General features: G+C 38.7%; 1 protein-coding gene across 1 annotated transcript; it reads right to left on the bottom strand.

Moving 5' to 3' along the window:
• Nucleotides 1–1003: 1003 nt before the first annotated feature.
• Nucleotides 1004–17641, bottom strand: SPICE1 (spindle and centriole associated protein 1; the record flags this gene model as incomplete). The annotated part of the gene is made up of 12 exons (XM_010082261.1): nt 1004–1057; nt 2549–2636; nt 2965–3067; nt 4223–4394; nt 5693–6078; nt 8190–8414; nt 10830–10977; nt 11654–11785; nt 15679–15944; nt 16741–16878; nt 17117–17256; nt 17544–17641. Coding segments are annotated over 12 exons (1950 nt in total), but the record flags the coding sequence as incomplete, so codon positions are not given.
• Nucleotides 17642–19037: the final 1396 nt, after the last annotated feature.

Raw genomic sequence — 19037 nt, forward strand, 5'->3', positions numbered from 1 at the left:
TTAAACCAACTTTACTCAAAATCTGGTTTTGAGACTTGCAGGTATTTTCTTCCCCAGAACTGGGGATTTTTTTTTTTCCATTTTTTTATCTCTATTATAAAGGTTTTTGCCCAGGTTTACTACGATGTAAGAAACAGATATATAAACCTTTCCTCACAGTCCTAGATTTTATTGTTAATCATTAATAATAAAATGATGGCTACTTTAAAAAGTGAAATAAAAACAATATAAAACACGGTCATTAGAGTATTATATACACACATAACAAAACATCTTAATACAATCATACTCTTATCAGTTTTCTATTGTATCAAAAAGAGCATACTTTAGTACACAGCAAAAAGAGGCTCTGATTCCCACTTCAAACACTCCCTTTATATTTACTATAAAAATATTAAATGAGATTAAAGAAAAAATAAACCAATACTCAAGTCCAGATGTAATCCCTGATATGTTAACTGCACAGAAAACACAGCTTTTGGGAGCAAATGTAAACCACAGAAGGATCAAATTATTTCTCATGCAAATTCTTACCCAGCAGTAATAGACTGCCTTCCTAATCTCTAGGTTGATTTTGAACATAAGTACATTCCCTCATCTCAGTTTTTCTTGATTTTTTCATTCCCATATCTTGTGCAAATACACACTCCACAAAGTTTCACGTGCAATTTTTAACCCTCCTATTGTCAGCATATCTAACACAAATATCAGATGCTCACTTGTATTGCTACAGCAGCCTCAGTTTACAATCCTGAGAAAGATTTATTCAGTGAAACAGGGTAATGTCACAGCAGTGTGTCCAGTTCAGAAAGTCATTCCCAGGACTTCCTACGGTGCTCTGTATGGCACAAATACAATAAGTATATGGACCTTTTTGATAATAATGGGACTGATATGAAAGCACTTTAAACAGTGCATCTGGAGAGGGAGACTATTGTGATCTAATTGTGGTTCATTTAAAAAAAAAAATTAAAAAAAATACAGGGCTAGAGTGCAGCTTCCTTTACATAATGTGCGTTGACAATGCAAACCAGCCTTCTTCTTTTTGCTTTTCCACCTGCAAAAGAAGAAACTAATTAATAGTCATACAACATAAATTTCCAACAGACTTGCTAATTAGTGCTGGCTTGTGGAGGATTGCTATGTATCAGTTCACAGATACACAGCAATTGCCTGCCACTGAACCATGGAGGTAGTCACACCACCTACTTTAGACACCTAGTCTAAGCCATGTCCACTTTAAGTATTCCAAATTTCCCCTCTAGGGATCATAGAATGGTTTGGGTTGGAAGAGACCTTAAAGATCAGTTAGTTCTAACCCTTCTGCCATGCAGCTAGACCAGGTTGCTCAAAGCCTCATCCAACCTGGCCTTGAACATCTCCAGGGACGGGGCATCCACAGCTTCTCTGGGTAACCTGTTCCAGTGCCTCACCACTCTCACCATAAGGAATGTCTTCCTTATATCTAATCTAAACCTAAATCTCTTTCAGCTCAAAACAGTTACCCCTCATCCTATCACTACATGCCCTTGTAAAAAGTCCCTTTCTTGTAGGGCCCCTTCAGGTACTGGAAGGCTGCTATAAGGTCTTCCTGAAGCCTTCTCTTCTCGAGGCTGAACAGCCTCAACTCTCTCAGCCTGTCCTTGTATGGAAGGTGCTCCAGCCCTCTGATCATCTTCGTGGCCCTCCTCTGGACCCACTCCAGCAGGTCTATGTCCTTCTTATGTTGGGGGTCCCAGAGCTGAACACAGTACTCCAGGTGGGGTCTCACGGGAGTGGAGTAGAGGAGGAAAATCACTTCCCTCGACCTGCTGTTCACACTTGTTGTGATGCAGCCCAGCACACATTTGGCTTTCTGGGCTGCAAGTGCACATTGCCAGGTCATGTATACTTTGCTGTCAGGATAGGGAGTTTTGGACCCTAACTCTGTTTCATCACTCCTAATTTAAGTCATTTTGGACATCAGGAAATGTGTTATTAGTATCTCCTTATGGTTGCTTTCAAGCATACAAACAGATCTATGACTGGTTTACCACACTGTATTACTGCTGGAAATTACCCTTGAAAGCATCTCGCTGTAGTCTATTCTTCTCTTTGTACTTCAGGAATCAGAAATCTTGACTGTGGATTTTTTCTTTGCATTTGGAGTTATTTATCCTTCAGCAACTGACTTGTGCAATGGTTAGATAAGAGCTCGCTTGCCTCTTGTATGTGGCTGTACCAGTACCTCGTAATGATTACTTTAAATGCTCTGGGGCCACCAGTGAAAGACTACCAGAGGTAGTTCTAATACATGAAGATGCCACAGCAGAAAAATGTAGTTACAGGATTATTCACTTGTAAACAACAGCTCTGTGGCAGGAAACATCACTAGCACTCAGGCCTCCCCCCCACCAATTATCCAGAATCCAAACTGCCATGAATTGATTACTATTAGCCTTGGCAGGTTTAAGGTAGGACAGAGCTCTCTCTCCTTCTTTATCTGTCTTGCTTTTTCCTTATATGACACTGCAATCAAACTTTCTGGCTGAAGATTCTTCAGTCTTACCTTTGGCCTTTGGCTGACAGGAGTTAATTTCACACTTTCTGACATGGCACTTAGGGGTGAACAAGGTTTGCTGGTGTCTCCTACAGACCTGTAGACATTCAAAATGAGACAAAAAGTGAAAAATGGAAGTGACTACTAGAATCATGTCTCAGATCCTGAGTTAGGACCCCTCATCAATAGTCTTCAACATCTGTCATCTGTCTTATGTCACATTGCAGGTATTTTAAATACAAACAATGGAAGCTGTCAAAAAGCTATCAGACCTTTGTCCTGTTTCCACAGGGCTAAGTGTGATGAAGTCAGGGAAAGTCTGTGACGCTAAAGAAGAACACAGCAATTTTTCCATTGTGTTCAAATTCTGCTGCCTGGGTAATCAAGACACTATAAAAATGAAATGGTAAAGGGTTAACTTTTACCTTCTGATACTGGTCATACTGGCAGGGGAAACACTATCTTCTCTGGAGCTGTCCGTAGCAACTGCCACCGGAACAGACACTTCAAGTGTCCTCCTTGCGTTTTCTAGGCAAAAAATAATAGCTTGATTCTGATGAGAATACAGCAACATTGCACAACATTTCATTTTATTTTCACATTTTTTGAGGGGCATCACCTAACTCTTCACAATTGCATAGAATATACAGATCAGACATAAAACATCAGGCTAAACATCAACCCCATACCCACTCTCTGAAAATGACAGATACAAAAAGCAGACACTCAGAACAACTATGGACAACATGCACAGGTACAGAATGGTTTTTGGCAATCAGAGGCTTAGAGATTTCCAATTTCTGTATGTTGTTCTTTTAAGATTTTACTTATCGTGATGAATTTATGTTCCAACAGCCATAGAAGTGTTAAAATGTTATGATCCTACTGCATAAGTCATTGCATATCCACTTGCACACACACATGCAGACACACATGGTCTCTACCCCCCCTCAAGTCCTTTCCTTTATATATCCTCTGTGGCTTAGGAAGGGGGAACGGGTGGGTGTCCTAGACAGAACACGCTCACATGCAGTTCTGCCCGTAACTACAATGACTCCATTAAAAGAAAAAGCAGCCTTCACCTGCTGGAAAGCATTTTTGTTTATAGTTACACATGGCAGCAAATCTATGCATCTTGAACCAGCAAGAATATTCCCTTCACTAATTTACGTCTTTAGATGACTGGAAGATCCAGTTATTACTTTCTATTAGCACTGGCAGTAACTCATCAAGTTAGTCTGACGGAAAGAGCACCCAAAATACCAAAAACTAAAGTGTGGTTGAGAATTGGATAACCACTCTGCCATGATTTTTAGAAGCCTGATTTAAATACTTAGTCTTTTTTATAAAGTGCAGCAGAGAGGACCGATTAAAAAGCCTAGTTCTGCCCTTCAGTGACTTATGTACCAGAACTGTTCTGCAGACAAGGACACAGCAAAGAACTGATTTACCATGAAACATCATATTTGCAGCAGACTGATTACTAAGAAACTAACTTTAGGAGAAGTTTAGCTGAAATATTTTTAGCTCTCTGAAGTACAGAGTGTTTGTACCACACAGTCATTAACAGAAAATATACTGCTGACCACAACTGCTGATCCAATCAGATAAGGACACAGAACTTCCAAAAGGGGAAAAACATCATCTTACTAGTTTTTGTTTCTTCTGAAACTGGGTACATACCAGTATGATTTAGAGATGGGGGCAGAACTGAAGGTATCATTGGAGGGACCATATCAGCAGCAGATAATTTCTGGTGGTCTATTAGCTGCAACAGTTTATCACGTGCTTCTGTACTCTGACGATTCAGCTCTGCTATTCTTTCCTCCAAGCTCTTTGATACAACAAGATGAGTCTACTTGGACAATTGGATAATTACTTACAATAAATAACTTAATTTGCACTTTCAAGAGGAGCATGCAATGTATTTCAAGTACTTCTATGCATTTAATTTTCAATCTGAAAGTAAACATAATTATATAGCACCTCATGTGAAAAAAATGATTTTGTCCCCTGTCCTGTATCTAGGTCCTTAATTGACTAAACACAACAATATTTTAAACTGGTTTTCCTACAAATAGCAAAAAATCACCTATTGTCTGTATCATTTAAGGGGGGGGAGAGAAAACCCCCAACAATCCAGCAATTAACCATAATTAAGAAAATAATCAGAGTGACATATATTCAGGAGGGTGTAGGGAAAAAAAGATGTCTAGCAGAAGTATCCTGGAACTCATCTTTAATCAGGTTTTCATCCCCTTTGACCTCTTCCCCTCCCCCTCCAGCAATTGCTTCCACAAAACACTTAAAGCTACATTGTCTTGTGCAACTAAATGACCAAATATTACAAAATATAATACAATGTGGAAAGTGAAAACACTCTCAGCCTATATTTACATGAGGAAATTTAAAATCTGTAGGATCCTCAAATGAACAGTAATGCAGCCACCGTGATAGAAAAAAGAGTAAAGACAGTAGCAAGGGAAGGGATTAGGCATTTCTGTGACGTTAACTCCACTCACTTGAGGTTCCACTGAATAGCTGCTTAGTTGCAGATTAAAGGTTCTCTATATGAACTGAAGCCTTCAAGTTCTCTCTTTCACAAAGATTCTGGGATTTTTTACCACACAGCAGGACTGCCAAGACAGACCCAACTAGTACATACACTATAACCAAGTATTTGTAAGAGATGTACCTGCATTAACTTTAATCTCGTGGGCTTTTGGGTCACAGTAGCAGAAGAGGTGAATGGCATGGATTTAAATATGTATTTTACAAGCTCGACACGAACCTGTGGGTTGGCGCAGCGCTTTCACTGTTAATATTATCCAAGCTACGAGAGCTATACCGGATCATGTTGCAATCACACCTCTTTTTGCAGAATAACCTTATCCTAAACTTATAAATGTGTTGCACGCTTTTCAGCACTCATATACAACATAGGCACAATATGACAAACTACTGTTGAGCTTCTTAGGGAATGATAAAAATCACAAGTCTCCAAGCAAGCGAATGAAAAGAATATTTGTTTTGCTACTCTTTTTCTTAAACAACTGACAGCAAGAAAGAAACAGTCTTAAAGCATCAGTAAACTATGGAAAAGCAGATCAGCAGAAAGAAGAATCCAGCCTTCCTTTTCTGTTAAATTCTCACCTGTCCTTGTGAAGAGTCTGGACTAGGATTTGAATTTCTTATTGGGTCTGGCTGATGTAGGCAGTCACTTGTGTCTTCAGAGAAGCCTCTGAATTTGCTCAGTTGAGCTTTAATTAGAGAGTTCTGCCGTGTGAGCTCAGCTATCTGTCCCAGCAGATCACCATTTTGAAATAACTCTTCAGCTGTACTGTTTTTTCTAGGGTCACCTGGGAAAGACAGACTCATTTTCTTGTGAGAACTCTCCAAGTCTTTGTCTGCAAGAGGAGCTGGTTGCCTTCGAGAGATGAGACAGTTTTCCTCAGTTGTGCTCTGTGTTCCCAGGGAGGAGGGGGAGCTCCTTTCCTTGCATGGTTCTCTTTCAGTGTTTTCAGGAGACTGAGAAATGGCTGTAAACACCACAAACAAGAAGTGATCATAATCAAGGAAACTAACAGTGACATTATTGCATCAGGCTAGTAAAAAATCACACAGGAACCCGAATTGTAACATCTGTCTGAATGGTGTTATATTACTGATCAAAATCACTCTATGCAAGATCCTGCTGTTAAGAACTCACCAGCGTTAGTATTTCCTATTGCAAAGTCTTACATTTAAGTGATTTAAATAGAGATTGAGAGAGAAGTCAGAGAGAATAAGGTAAGTTGTTTTGAATTTCTTAGCTGATAGATCAAACATTACTTCTTAGTTAGTCCCCATTTTCCAAAATCCAGGTACATTACCTAATGAACTGTAAGTTTGCATTTCAGCTCTGATATTTATACTCAGTAACAAAACTTTTAGAGTAATAAAACAAAATAATGCAAGACTTTTGCCATAATAATAAACTAGCTAGTCACTCAGCTCCTAGGAAAGGGGAAGCACTCTAGCCAACGAAAGTAGTTAGTAGTTTTTGTGGTCATCATTAGCAAACCAGTAACACTCCGTGCACACACGACCAAACATATTACAGCATTGTCAGCTGCTACATATTAAGTCCAAGTTGGATTTTGTGATCAAAACTAGATTTATTTGCTTTATATAGCAAATAGCCCATTCCTTCCCAAGATTTAGCTTTTGCCTCTTGAGCAGAGCACAGCATCTAAAAATTTACACACAAACTTGTCTCACGAATCATTTTTCATTCAAGAAGTTTAACATTTCTTGAGCCATTTAGCATCCTTAATAGTCTCAAAAGAGTACCAATACATTTGTCACATAGCTAAACTGTAGTGAAGTCTAGCAATAGTTTTTTATTCTTGTTTTAAATGACAGACAACACCTGACACTTCTCAATGGGACTGAAACCAGATGTTGCTCTTTGCAGAACCCCACCTTTAGTTCACTGCCTTCTGATTTATTACATGCCTCTTCACAGCACAGCAGCCCACCAGAAGGTTGAACTAAATATAAACTTCCAATTGCCCTGCCAATTCCTCAAAAATCAAAAGGACTTTTGGGTTATTTTTCTGACTTGGAAAAGACTTACAAAGCAACAGAGCTGGGGGGGGGGGGGGGAAATGGGGGGAGAGAACCGGGGGGGGGGGGCGGAAAGGAGGAGGGAAGGCACAAAACCCCACTACTGTGCCCTACTTCCCATCAGCAACCATCAAGCTAGCCACAGATGTAATTATCCGCCTCTCAACAACAGAGGCTTACAGGGGCCTAGCAGATTCAGTAAGATGCATGTGGTTACAATGACAGTTGCAGGAGGAAACAGCTGATTTTGAGAGTGACAAAGGGTCCTCCCTCCTGCTCACTTCAGTAAGTTTAAACGAGAAATACCTTCCCTAATGACCCTGATGAACTTTCTTCCTCCCAACAACCAGAATTAAGCTACTGACCTATAAAACTCCTGAAGCCTACGGGTACTGACACAAGACTGAGTTAATCTGGTTATCTGGCACCACATAATTTCACCCAAAACTTCAGACACTTCCTGTGTTTTGAATGAAACCCATACCAAAACCGGCTCCCAAAGCTTTTAGAAAAATCTCTGCTGGGAAGAGTGTCTCAATGCAAGAGTACACAGCCTACAGACATCATGGTTTGTCTGCAGCATGGGCTGTGGAGGTACTGAATTTACAGTATTCAGTCGTCCCACCATGAAAGGTGATGGAGGCTGGCTTACAACATCAGCAGACGGAGATCTGAGATGATGTGCTGTACATCATAGACAAACTGCTACAGCAAATCATACAGAAGTGACAACCAAAACCAGTACAAGATAAAAATGCCAACCTGGGTTGCCAGACAGGGCTACAGACAGCAGATGGAGAACTGCAGGGGACAGAAAGTCTAAAGGAAATCTAACAAGAGGCACAGGAAGAAATGAATATCTGGGTGCAGAAGCAGAATATTCCAGAAGCAGAATATTCCAGCTATAGGGCCAAGGTGTCTAGCCATACAGGTTAAAATTTTTCCTAGAAAATACATCTCCAAAGGTAATGTGAGCCTGGGAGACTGAAATAGTAACACACTTCACAGACTCCCAAGTCTACTACAGCCAGAGAGATCTCACCGTTCTGCAGGGGAGACAATTCCTGACTGCTCTTCTGCCGGGGGGGTGACAACAGCACAGCTGGCTGGAAGATGTGAGCTGGCAAGCTTCTACCAGCCTCTGCACCACCTGAGGCACCTGACCTCGGGGGGAACTTGAAAGGAAGTTGTTCTTGTGGGAATTTCAGCATATTTTCCCTGTTGACTGCATCAATTCTGGGCTCAAAATAGCTCAAATCAGGTTTTTCTAAAGAAAAAGACAAAGCAGGGACAGAATTAAAAAAAAATAACTCTAGTGCAATAACAATGTAGAGAAAAATATCAGTGACAACTCTCATGTTCACGTATCTGAAAAGACAGACTAGAGTATGTTCCCCACACACTCCTAACTTCCTTCTGATCCACAGGTGCAGAACTCTTTCACTCAAGCATAACACAAATTTTCACTGGCCTGAAAAGCAAGAACAGTTATTGTATGTAGCCTCACAATTTCAGGATACTACCAAGAGATCTGTTTGTAGCCCATGCACAAGACTTACAGACACATGACTTGTGAGAAATAGGTATTTAAGTGAGCTGCATTTGGTAATATTCTCTTGAGAAAAGCAGACCCGTGCACTTGTCCTAATGCCCCTATGTTATAAATTTGATGGCAACAACAGTGGAGTAGAAAACAATTTAAAACTTTTTTGAGCTCTCTGATCATTTTTCTGACTTATTTCAAATCAGACATCTCTTCAGTAAAAAAATAAGTTATTCTTCTGTATTTACCTACAACTAGTTTGTGTCTACGTTGCCATCTATTTTGAACGTACCAGGGAAGCACAAAACGAAAAGCATGAAATCAAAATTGTAGCCAGCTATGAGACCTCTGTAATTTTAACATGCTTATATCCATTGCTCCATCAGTGCTATCTTTGACTTCTCCCTTCACAATTTTGTTCAGGACATTTGTTCCCAAAAGAGAATTTAGTGGAAAATTAAGCAGAACATATTTGATCCAAAAATGCAAGGGACAAAAAAGAACCTTCAAAGAAGAGGCTGTTTGCATAAAATACTGCTTGTGGTTCACATTACCAAGATTCTGAGATTGAATTTAAAACCTGCCACCCACTATTCAATGACCCTGGCAAGAAATGACAAAGATCTTCCTGCTCTGCCTCACTGTAGAGAACTGCATTTCCAAAGTATCCTCCTCACATGCTATTTGTCACTATGATATCCCCCCCACTCCTCTCTCAGCCACACTTCCTCTCTCCAGATAAGTCCTGTGTTAACTTACACATGGCTTCTGTGCTAAAAATAGCTATCTCAAATGTTACACATCTGGTCAGATGCCTAAAGTGCCCAAGACATCTCCTTCCGAAGGAGGAGGAAGAAATTTTTTTTTGTGTAACTTTAGGAAACTTTCAGGAAGAAGCCTTTTCCCAAGAAAGAGACCAATAAGGAAAAAAGATTTGTAAACACTAGCCTTGCAGAATTGTTGTACAGGAAGGTTTAGGGGGTTTGTTTTGTTGTTGTTTGGTTCTTTGAGGGTTTTTTTGTTGTTGTTGGATAGGGTTTTTTTGAGGGGTGCTTTTCTGATTGTTTGGAGTTCATATTTTGAAGCAGGATTTTTTGTTTGCTTTTACAAAGCCTGGGTAAATCACAAAAAAGGGATCTGGTATGTGGTTTCTTCCTGAGAACCCCACAGAAACAGTCAGGAAGAAAGTTTTTGGCCACAGAAATGTCCACAAAACCAACATTTATCTAAGGAATACAAATAGCTCCAATGAATCTTGGGATTCACAAGGGGTTACTGACTTGAAAGCTAAAATGATGCATTTAAGCAACCAATCAGAGAAGACTGTTGGGAGAAAACACCATGGTGAAAGAATGTAAAAAGTTAGTGTGGCCATCAATGCTACTGGCTTAATTTAGCCTGCATCTATGTTATGTATCACTCAACCGGTCATTCACCTCTGAAACAAGGGCACAAATATCAAGACACAGTCTGCCTGGTGAGTTAGCAGGCCTCAGCAGCTGCTGTTTCTGGTCAGCAGCGACCTCTAGTGTCTTATGGAAGAAAAAATTTCATACTCAGGCTGCCTCAGCAAAAGGGTGGGATCCTGATTCAATTGGGTTTGGTTTTGTTTTTGGGACCCTCAGAATAAAGCTGACTTTCTAAGTCATCTTAATGTATGAAGGCTAACTCCTTTCCCCCCGCCTCCTTTTTTTTTTTAATTAATATATTATGTATCACTTACAGCTCAAGCCCAGGATTTAGCTAAAAGGTTAATCTTGAAATCCTGATCCAGACAGAAGGATGCCAGTAAGGACGGAATATAGTCTGTAATAATGTTAAAAAAATAACCTTTAGCAAGCTGCTTGTGTGCACCTCAGAGCCCATGGCATATGACTTTCCAGAAGTGTTGAAATCCCGATCCAGACAGAAGGATGCCAGTAGGGATGGAATATAGTCTGTAATAATGTTAAAAAATAACCTTTAGCAAGCTGCTTGTGTGCACCTCAGAGCCCATGGCATATGACTTTCCAGAAGTGAGATTCATGCTGATGCAAGATGTATTTTTTCAAGCAGACATCTATTAAATACCAAATTTTCCACTACAGGGATAAACTAGCCCCAGCTCCCATTTCATTCTTCACACATGCATGCACATACCTTGGCTGTTCACTGGACCTTTGCTTGCAGTTCCAAAATGGTTTGGACTTTGTTCTCTTCTAGGTTCTACTAAAGGGAGGCCTTTAAATGCTTGTGTGAGAGAGATCAGCTGTTCATCAGTTACTGTCATGTGTTGCTGAAGCTTCTTCTAAAGGAAAAAGGAAAAACGGAAGAGAGATATACAGAAATCTGTATTCTAGCAACAGGAATTAGATTATATGCCACTAGCAGCTCTGAGAAGAAATTTGGTCTCTTAATACCACTGCATAAATTTGTGGGATTCTACTGAGATATTAAATATTAGAGACTCCACGTATCTCATTTCTCTCATGCCTCAAAGAAATTATTTTCTTAACTCATCACCCCACTTCCTCTCCAACACAACTTTATTGCTTGATTCCCAAATGTAACCATTGAACAAATCTACCTCCACCACAAACCGAAAAAAGAAAAATGCTGAAATATTAGAATAATATTAGAATATATGAATATGAGTATCTAGTCTACTCTGTTGCTCCAATAGTGTTAACTGTAGAAAAACATGGAGGCAGATGCTTAAACCTTCAGACTGATAAAGTAAAGCTCAGTTTAATGGAACTAGCATTTTTTCAGGCTTTAAAGTTAAATATCATACAAGAAGATAAAATGCTGGCTTTCCAAACATTCATCCCAACACCCATGCCCGCTATTATTAGACTCCTCATTCAATTTCATCATCTTCTTCCTGTTTATTGTTAAAATATCCTGAACATATGACAATGCATCTCAGCACACATTTGTAACAAAACCCAGTATTCTAAGAAGACATTCAGAGGGCTCAGTACCTGTATAGCAGTGTTTTCTTCCCTCACTAGAAGTATTTCTGCAGTCAGAGCATCAATCAGTTCTCTGTGTTCATTCAACATCTCCTCATGCTGCTTTCTCACCACCTCTTTCTCACGCAGCTGTATTTCACTCTGAAGAGGGAGAAAGTTAAAAACCTACTATAACAAGTACATATTCATATTTGGAAACAGGAACAGGTCCATATTGCATCATACTGTAACAGCTCTTCCCCCTTTTGCTAAATTGACTTCACTACTTTTAATTACAAAATCCAATTTTCAGGGCTTGAGAACTGTCAGAGAGCTTACTGTCCCTTCTTTGTTACCCCAGAACACTGTAGGGAATCCTGTACATTCTTGTTGTTCTGCTTTTACAACTATTACAAGCATTGTCTCTCTGCATGGATACTGTTTTGTAAGTCACTGAATGTTCATGCAGTAATCAAATAACTCCAGGTGTTCCGATGCTTGTCAGTATCCTATGCTACTTGTGCCTATTCCTTAGTTTCCTTAATTAATTAATGGAGACAAATTTGACTAAATAAAGGAGAAAGTGGTTGCTTTCTAATGTTTTCCCTCAGAGAGAGAAAGTTCTAGAGGGTTTCGTTTCTTTTTTCTTTAATAAATAAACCTTTTTGTATTTAAGTAATCTACTTGAGCATTAGACAAAAGACCTTACTGTAGAACCTCTTGCCCTCAAAAGATATTATCAATCTGTTGTTTTAAGACAGAACACTGCAGTAGCTAGGCTTCCTGTACAACACACAGAAGAGTCCCTTCCACCTCTAATGGGTAAATGGAATACAGAACTGCCACATAAACACATTAGAATTAGCAGATGGAATCCTTCCCCAGATGGTTGCCTGCATTTACCAAATGAATCCCTGAATAAGAGAAATATGTCTCATCTCCAAAACACAGGATATCCCAAAAAGCAATTCGGGTACTTTTTTCTGCTGCACAGACAAAATTAGGGCATGAGCTGCCCATAACATACCATAGATTATTTTCTGCTGGTATTGGGACCAGAAGTGAAAAACCACCAAGGAAGGAGTGTTAAGACACAACAGCTCTGCAGACACATAAAGTGAATGAATAAATAAACAATTTTGAGAATAAACCACAGATACTGTCACTAGACAGAAAGACAGGCAGATATACCTCCTTTATGCATGTCAGAGACAAGCCATCCATTTTCTGTTTCTCTTCCACCTAGAGAGAACAGCTTTTCTGTACTGATCAAAGTGAAGCAGGCTGGCACAGAAAATGGAAAAAAATGTAGACAGTCCCAACTTTTTAGAAACCAAAGACAGCAAAAAATAAGAACTTTAACTCTGGTAGCAGTGATGAAACCTACTGAATGCCTTAGATCATCTGAATGAGCTGTTGTATCTACTCATCTCATATAGCATTAACCTAGTCTTGGAGGAAAAGCTTCCAAGCAGCTATGTGTCTTACAATTATGTATGGGGAGAACGTCAGGCTTAACAGCTGCATACAGCCATTCCTACAGTCAGGTAGGACTTGGGTCTGATACACCCTGAAAGAAGCATCTTCATTCTGGCCCATCGCCAGGTGTACCTCTAATCTCAAACTTTAACACTGCGTTAGAATATGCAGAAGCAGAGATAGAGAACATAAGCAACACAGATTAAGGTAGTACGAGTATATTCTAACTTTTTGCCCTGTGAATCTTGCAAACAAATAGCCTTCTTAACAGAATGGGGGAAAAATTAATTCTAACATTTGGCAGATGACATTGAAATTAATTTAGGAACCAAGTTAGGTTCATCCACTTCCCTTTATGAATTTTGTATACCTTGGCAAATGTTTCAGAAGTTTCTTTTTGACCTTCTCTCTAGCCTCTTCTATATTCACTAACTTCTTGTAGGAGTTGATTTTTTATTCACTTATTAATACAACTTTCATGAAAGATTCAGTAATTCAAGTTTCTCTTCCTATTTTTATATATAATTTTGAGAATAAATTAAGCAACATCCTTTATTGTAATTCTTCTGTATTCAGCTTTTCTGCAGCAAAGCTGGAAAATATTTGTTTCTCTGCAGAAGAGGAAGGAAATCTTTCTAGAAGCTTCAAAATCTCCTGAAATCAGAGGCTTTTAAAATATATGCTGTAAAGTCACTTTCTTGAAATGCACTGCCAGCTATAATTCAGGCACTGCAACTTTGATAACCCTCCTGGCTAGGCAAGAGATATGGTGCACATGAGCACTTGATTTATTCCTAGCATCACAGTGACCAGGTTTTAGGAAATACTCAGACAAGCTGTGATTCTTCATAGAAAATTCTCAAATCCTAACTGTAATTAAAGATCCACAAAAAGCATAAAATTCAATTAAGATTATGGATGCACACTGTCTATCTTGAGCACCTCTGAATACAGTTAATCATACTTTATAGCTTGAACGACTTGTGCTTATTTCTACTCATGAATTTAGGTAGTAAATCTAAAAAAGTTGCAGATAATTCTGCAAGCAACAATCAGCTCCTGGAAGGAAGGAATGATAATACATCTATTAAAGTAGAACAACATCACAGAGGTGCTCAGTAAAAACTGGGAATACAAGTAAGGGTCAGCATACATCTTTCAAAATAAGTAGTCTCCTTAAGCACTCAGACTGCTTGGCCTTCTGTCTGAATAGGACAGAAGATCTTAAGGTACATGGAATGTTACATTCACAAAGAGAAAGCACAAACTGAAAAAGAAAAAAATGACAAAGAAAATCTGGAGTAGTTTTGGAGGAAGCCTGAGGGACAAGAATAATGTGTTTCTGTGGAACACAAATTAAAGACAATCTAAATAGAGCTATAATTGCAATTATATTTACAATATTAATTTGCTGCTATTAAATTGATGTTTTTCTAATAAATGGAAAACATTCTATTGGAAGTCCAGAAGATCCTTCCTTGTAACTACAAAAGAACCAAATTTAACACCCTGCTTTGGTATTAAAACTTTAACAGACAACAAGCATTCTTAACTTCTTTTAAAACATAAAACCTTCACTGCCAAAGTCCATCTTCTGATGGTAGTGACTTTCACTCTTGAACTGATTATTTACCATTTGCTTCCAAGACAGGTCTTAATCAAATTAAATTCTTCCATATACATTCAATACAGGGTAATACAAAGAATAAGTTGTTATACATCCAGAAAGAAAACAAAATTCAAATTTTAAAATTAGGTAGGGGGGTTTTTTCCACCCCAATTATTATACACTCTGAAAAGGAATCAAAATAAGACAGTACCACATTCACTAGCAACCTATTGCATTTACTATGAAATAGAGCATTGGGATTTAGATAACATATTTTGCTGCATCTATTAAGAGTGCAGGAACTGCCATAATCCACTTTTAAATTTCACATAGACCCAATGAATCTGTGAGCCACTGCTGCACCTTGAATAACTCGGGGTTAGAGACAAAATCAAACACTTTTTTGTTTTCTTTTCTTTTTCAAAAAGAAGTTCTACATGGCTTACAGGTAGTCTTCTTTACAGAATTCCATTGACCCCCAGATGTGCACTGCTATAGTGGGAACTTCAGGTCATTCTTACTCAAGCTGAAGTTGCTGCTATTGATAGAAAAAGAGAGCTAAGGAATCCCTCAAAGAAAATTGGGGACTGGGGTCCACTGCTCTGGTAACAATAGCATCACCTTTGCGAGGCAAAGGAAAAAAAAAGAATTTGTAAACAAGGGTGTAGTTAATACCCTGCTATAACTCTGAACATATTTAAACAACAAATTTAGAACAATTTGGTATTTTCTTTTAACAGTCACTGAGAGACTTTCATTGCATTCAACTCCTCCCTTTGCATTAGGGATACCTGTTTCTAGCAAACCAAAAGTTTTAAATCCTGATTGCACGTCATTCAAATAGTAGGCAATAATCAGACTTCAAAGTAAACTAATTGGGAGCCAGGAAAGGCCAAAGTTCACATCTGTGAAGTAACTTTATACCCTTTTTCATTGACTTTACAGAAGCAATTCAAAGTCTTCTCACCTCTTTGAGGTAGCACATCAAACGACAGAGAGCATTCACCAGCGATACGGTAAACCCAGTGAGGCCTTCACTTCTCTCAGTTTTTTGAACCTCACGACCTGTACATCGCTCATATTCCTCCAGTTCATGCTCCACTTCACGTATCATGCGGTTGAGAACATCTAAGCCGGATTTGTTGTCCCCCTGAATTTGAATGGGGATTGAATTAGGGGGAGAATCATCTCTCCTCCGTCTTGCAGAATTCTGTGCAGTTTGTTTTCTTTTCACTGGGGTGGGAGGGAGGGAAAGTGTCATTGGAATTTCAACTTGTATAGAAAGCATTCCAGTACCAACGAAATTACATTGTTCATTCAAGTAAATCAAAGGAGAAGCCCTCTCTTGCCCTGAGATGAAATGGACCATCAAAGAACATCACCAGACATTCCAGTTCTCTTCGGATCATCAAAAACCACATTTTCTGCCACCACATTAGTACCTCTCAAGTATGACTGTTCAGTGCTTTTATCTTAGATACCTGTTTATACTTTCCTTCTCCTCAGTTAAAAGCATGGAAACAGTTTGCTACTGAACAGCCAATGAAAAATATCAGCTGCTTTCAGGTCTCATATTTAGTGAGCAACTCTTTTACAACAATCCTTTCATGTTAGTTTGTAACTGATGCCAATCCCCACGTACTGTGTAGAGTATGGGGACTGAAATGCATGATAAGTCTGCGCAGCATTAGACTAGAAAGCTGTGTCAGAAATAGAAAAGCCCTGCACAGGAGGTAACTCCATTCCTAGCAAGGTAACAGCTATCATCAGAAGGCCGTATTTATGGTTCCCAGATTCGTACAGACATTGCTTTGCCAAGGAACATGCAGAATGCAGGGGAATGCACTAGATAAGGGGCTGTGGAATATCCATCCTTAGAGATGCTCAAGACTTGGCTGGACAAGGCCCTCCCGAATCAAACTTTGGAGGCAGCCCTGCGACAACTTCCAAAAATCCCATTCAACCTACATTTTCTTATGATATCAAGGACCTTGGTCAAAGGGACACGTTATTTTTAAAAGTACTCAACTTTTTGCTGCAATTTGCTTTTGTTTCCTTGCATTTGGGTTCAGCACTTGTCTCACAGTGTAAGTGGAGTCTACAGTCTCTTTGTCTTCATTCTGAAGTCTTGAATGGATTCTCTTGACTACATTGGTAGCATTGAGTGCTGATTTAAACACAAAACAAAAAATATACACATGAAATATTTCTTGTATCTTCTCAACAGTAAAAGTAATAGTTCCAAAGTAATTTTATTACAGGAGCTGGCTTTTTAGTCTGGAAATTAATCTGAGACAAATTTGCACATGTCTCTGTCTCTCACCCCCACCCAGAAAAGGAATTCTAGATGGGATTCTGTGAACCGTCTAACAACCCTTGAGAGGCTGTGATTTGGCAAGTCCAACCTGACTGATCCAATGATGGAGAAACAGTTGGAGTCAAAGGCACATTTGATTCCTGGGATAAGGTAGTTTTTCTCATATCCTTTCCAGCCCACAACTGAGAATTTGCCAAGGAATTTTCTTCTCTCAATAACTGAAGTAGCCTACATCCAAAACAAGCGTATCAGTGAATTGTAATAGGATAATAGCATAATTCTAGATTATCTGTACAGTCTAGAAAAGGCTCTTTCAAATATCTGTAATTGCTCAGATTAATTCCCTGCTCATATTCATTCCCAGTCTGACTGTTATAACAATTTCCTTCTAATGAGGTCAGGAAAGGAGGGGAGGGGGGCAGAAAAAGTAACTTAACTATACCCATGTAACACCCTGTTAACTCTATTTCCAGTGTTAACAGTGTGTAAACCTGAATGGAAATATTTGTACTGACCTGTCAGAATTTATGCTGGATTTGAAATTCAGAGAGTTGCAGTGTCCATCTTCCAGTTGACAGATTGATAATGTTTCCTCTTCCACTTCATTAAGAGCCTTTTAAGGAGACAACAAAGAAAACAAGAGAGACTTCAGAGCAATTTCATTTTGTCCTTAGGAAGAAGTTAGATATCTATTTTTCTGGAACCATTTCAAGAAGAAAAACAGAAACATTTGTTTCAGTCTCCACCTCCAAAAGAAAATTAAAAAAAAAAAAAAAGAAAAACACCTCTGTGGGAAGAGTTTTGGGGGACTTTAACAACTAAGAAATACTGATACTGTCAATTGTCTCTGAAAATAAAACAAGTGATTAATTCAATATCCAATATTTTATTTGGATGATTTATATTAAATAGGAAAGACCATACATACTGTAGGATAAAAAAGCTTTAAAGATTGTACCAAAACAAATAGAGATATACCAGGCAGAAGATGGAAAAAGCAACCTTAATTATAGCATTTCAAAAATTTCAGCCATTGACATTACAAATTAAACCACCTCATAACGAGATCTGCAAAGTTACATGTGTAAAATGCAACCAGAACAAAACACAATCCTACATACCACATTCATAGCAAAACTTAAGCAATCAAATTTGGAATTAGGGTTCCTCAAAGTACCAGGTTTCTGTGCTTCTGGTTAGGCTTCACAAGATATCGTTTTAACTAAGACTTTTGTAGGCACATAGAGAAAAGAAAATCTCACAGAAGCTCAGATGACCACCATCAGTATGCATTTCTTTTAAAAATTTCTGCCTATCCTGCAGCATGCACCCAGTGATACAGTTTACAAAGATCTATAGTTAACTCTTCATATTAAAAAACCCAAAAAAACAAATACCACATCAAAATATGTGACAGCAAAGTACTGCAACTCAAATGGCAGGTATTTGTGCAAGATAGTGGGAAACAGGATTAGAGAACCACGAGAATATGACACCATTACTTTTGCTCTCAGCCTTTTTGGTCTTCATCAGTAAGCTTTTTTCTGGGAGTGTCATATGCCAGTTCTCAAACCACAGTGAGCATTCCTAGTACAACTCATATTATGAAAACAGAACACAATGGCAATCTAAATGAAATTTTAAACATATTTGAACAGTGTTAAAACTTTTAAAATAAATAATTGTAAAACAAAGTATTAAAAGTTAAACTTGGGTGACTAATACAGGCTGTGGAGTTACATGGGGTACGTTTACTTGTGTGTTATCAGGAACAAATTGGAGCCCAACTGGATGTCTCCATATATGCAGTCATAATTAGAAAATCAGAGGCATATTTTGATATGTAGCAATTAGTTAAGTGACACAAGAGTTGCTTTCTTAGTCTGTAATTACTTTGTTGTCTTGCTGATAACTACAGAATTTAAAAGGGAAAGCATACTAACATGAGAGAGCTTCTATGAGACATAAGGAGTTGGTGTTTCTAACACCAGAGGCAATGTAGGCCCACT

Source organism: Pterocles gutturalis, unplaced genomic scaffold (assembly GCF_000699245.1).
Source record: "Pterocles gutturalis isolate BGI_N339 unplaced genomic scaffold, ASM69924v1 scaffold21374, whole genome shotgun sequence".
Taxonomy (NCBI): Eukaryota; Metazoa; Chordata; class Aves; order Pterocliformes; family Pteroclidae; genus Pterocles; species Pterocles gutturalis.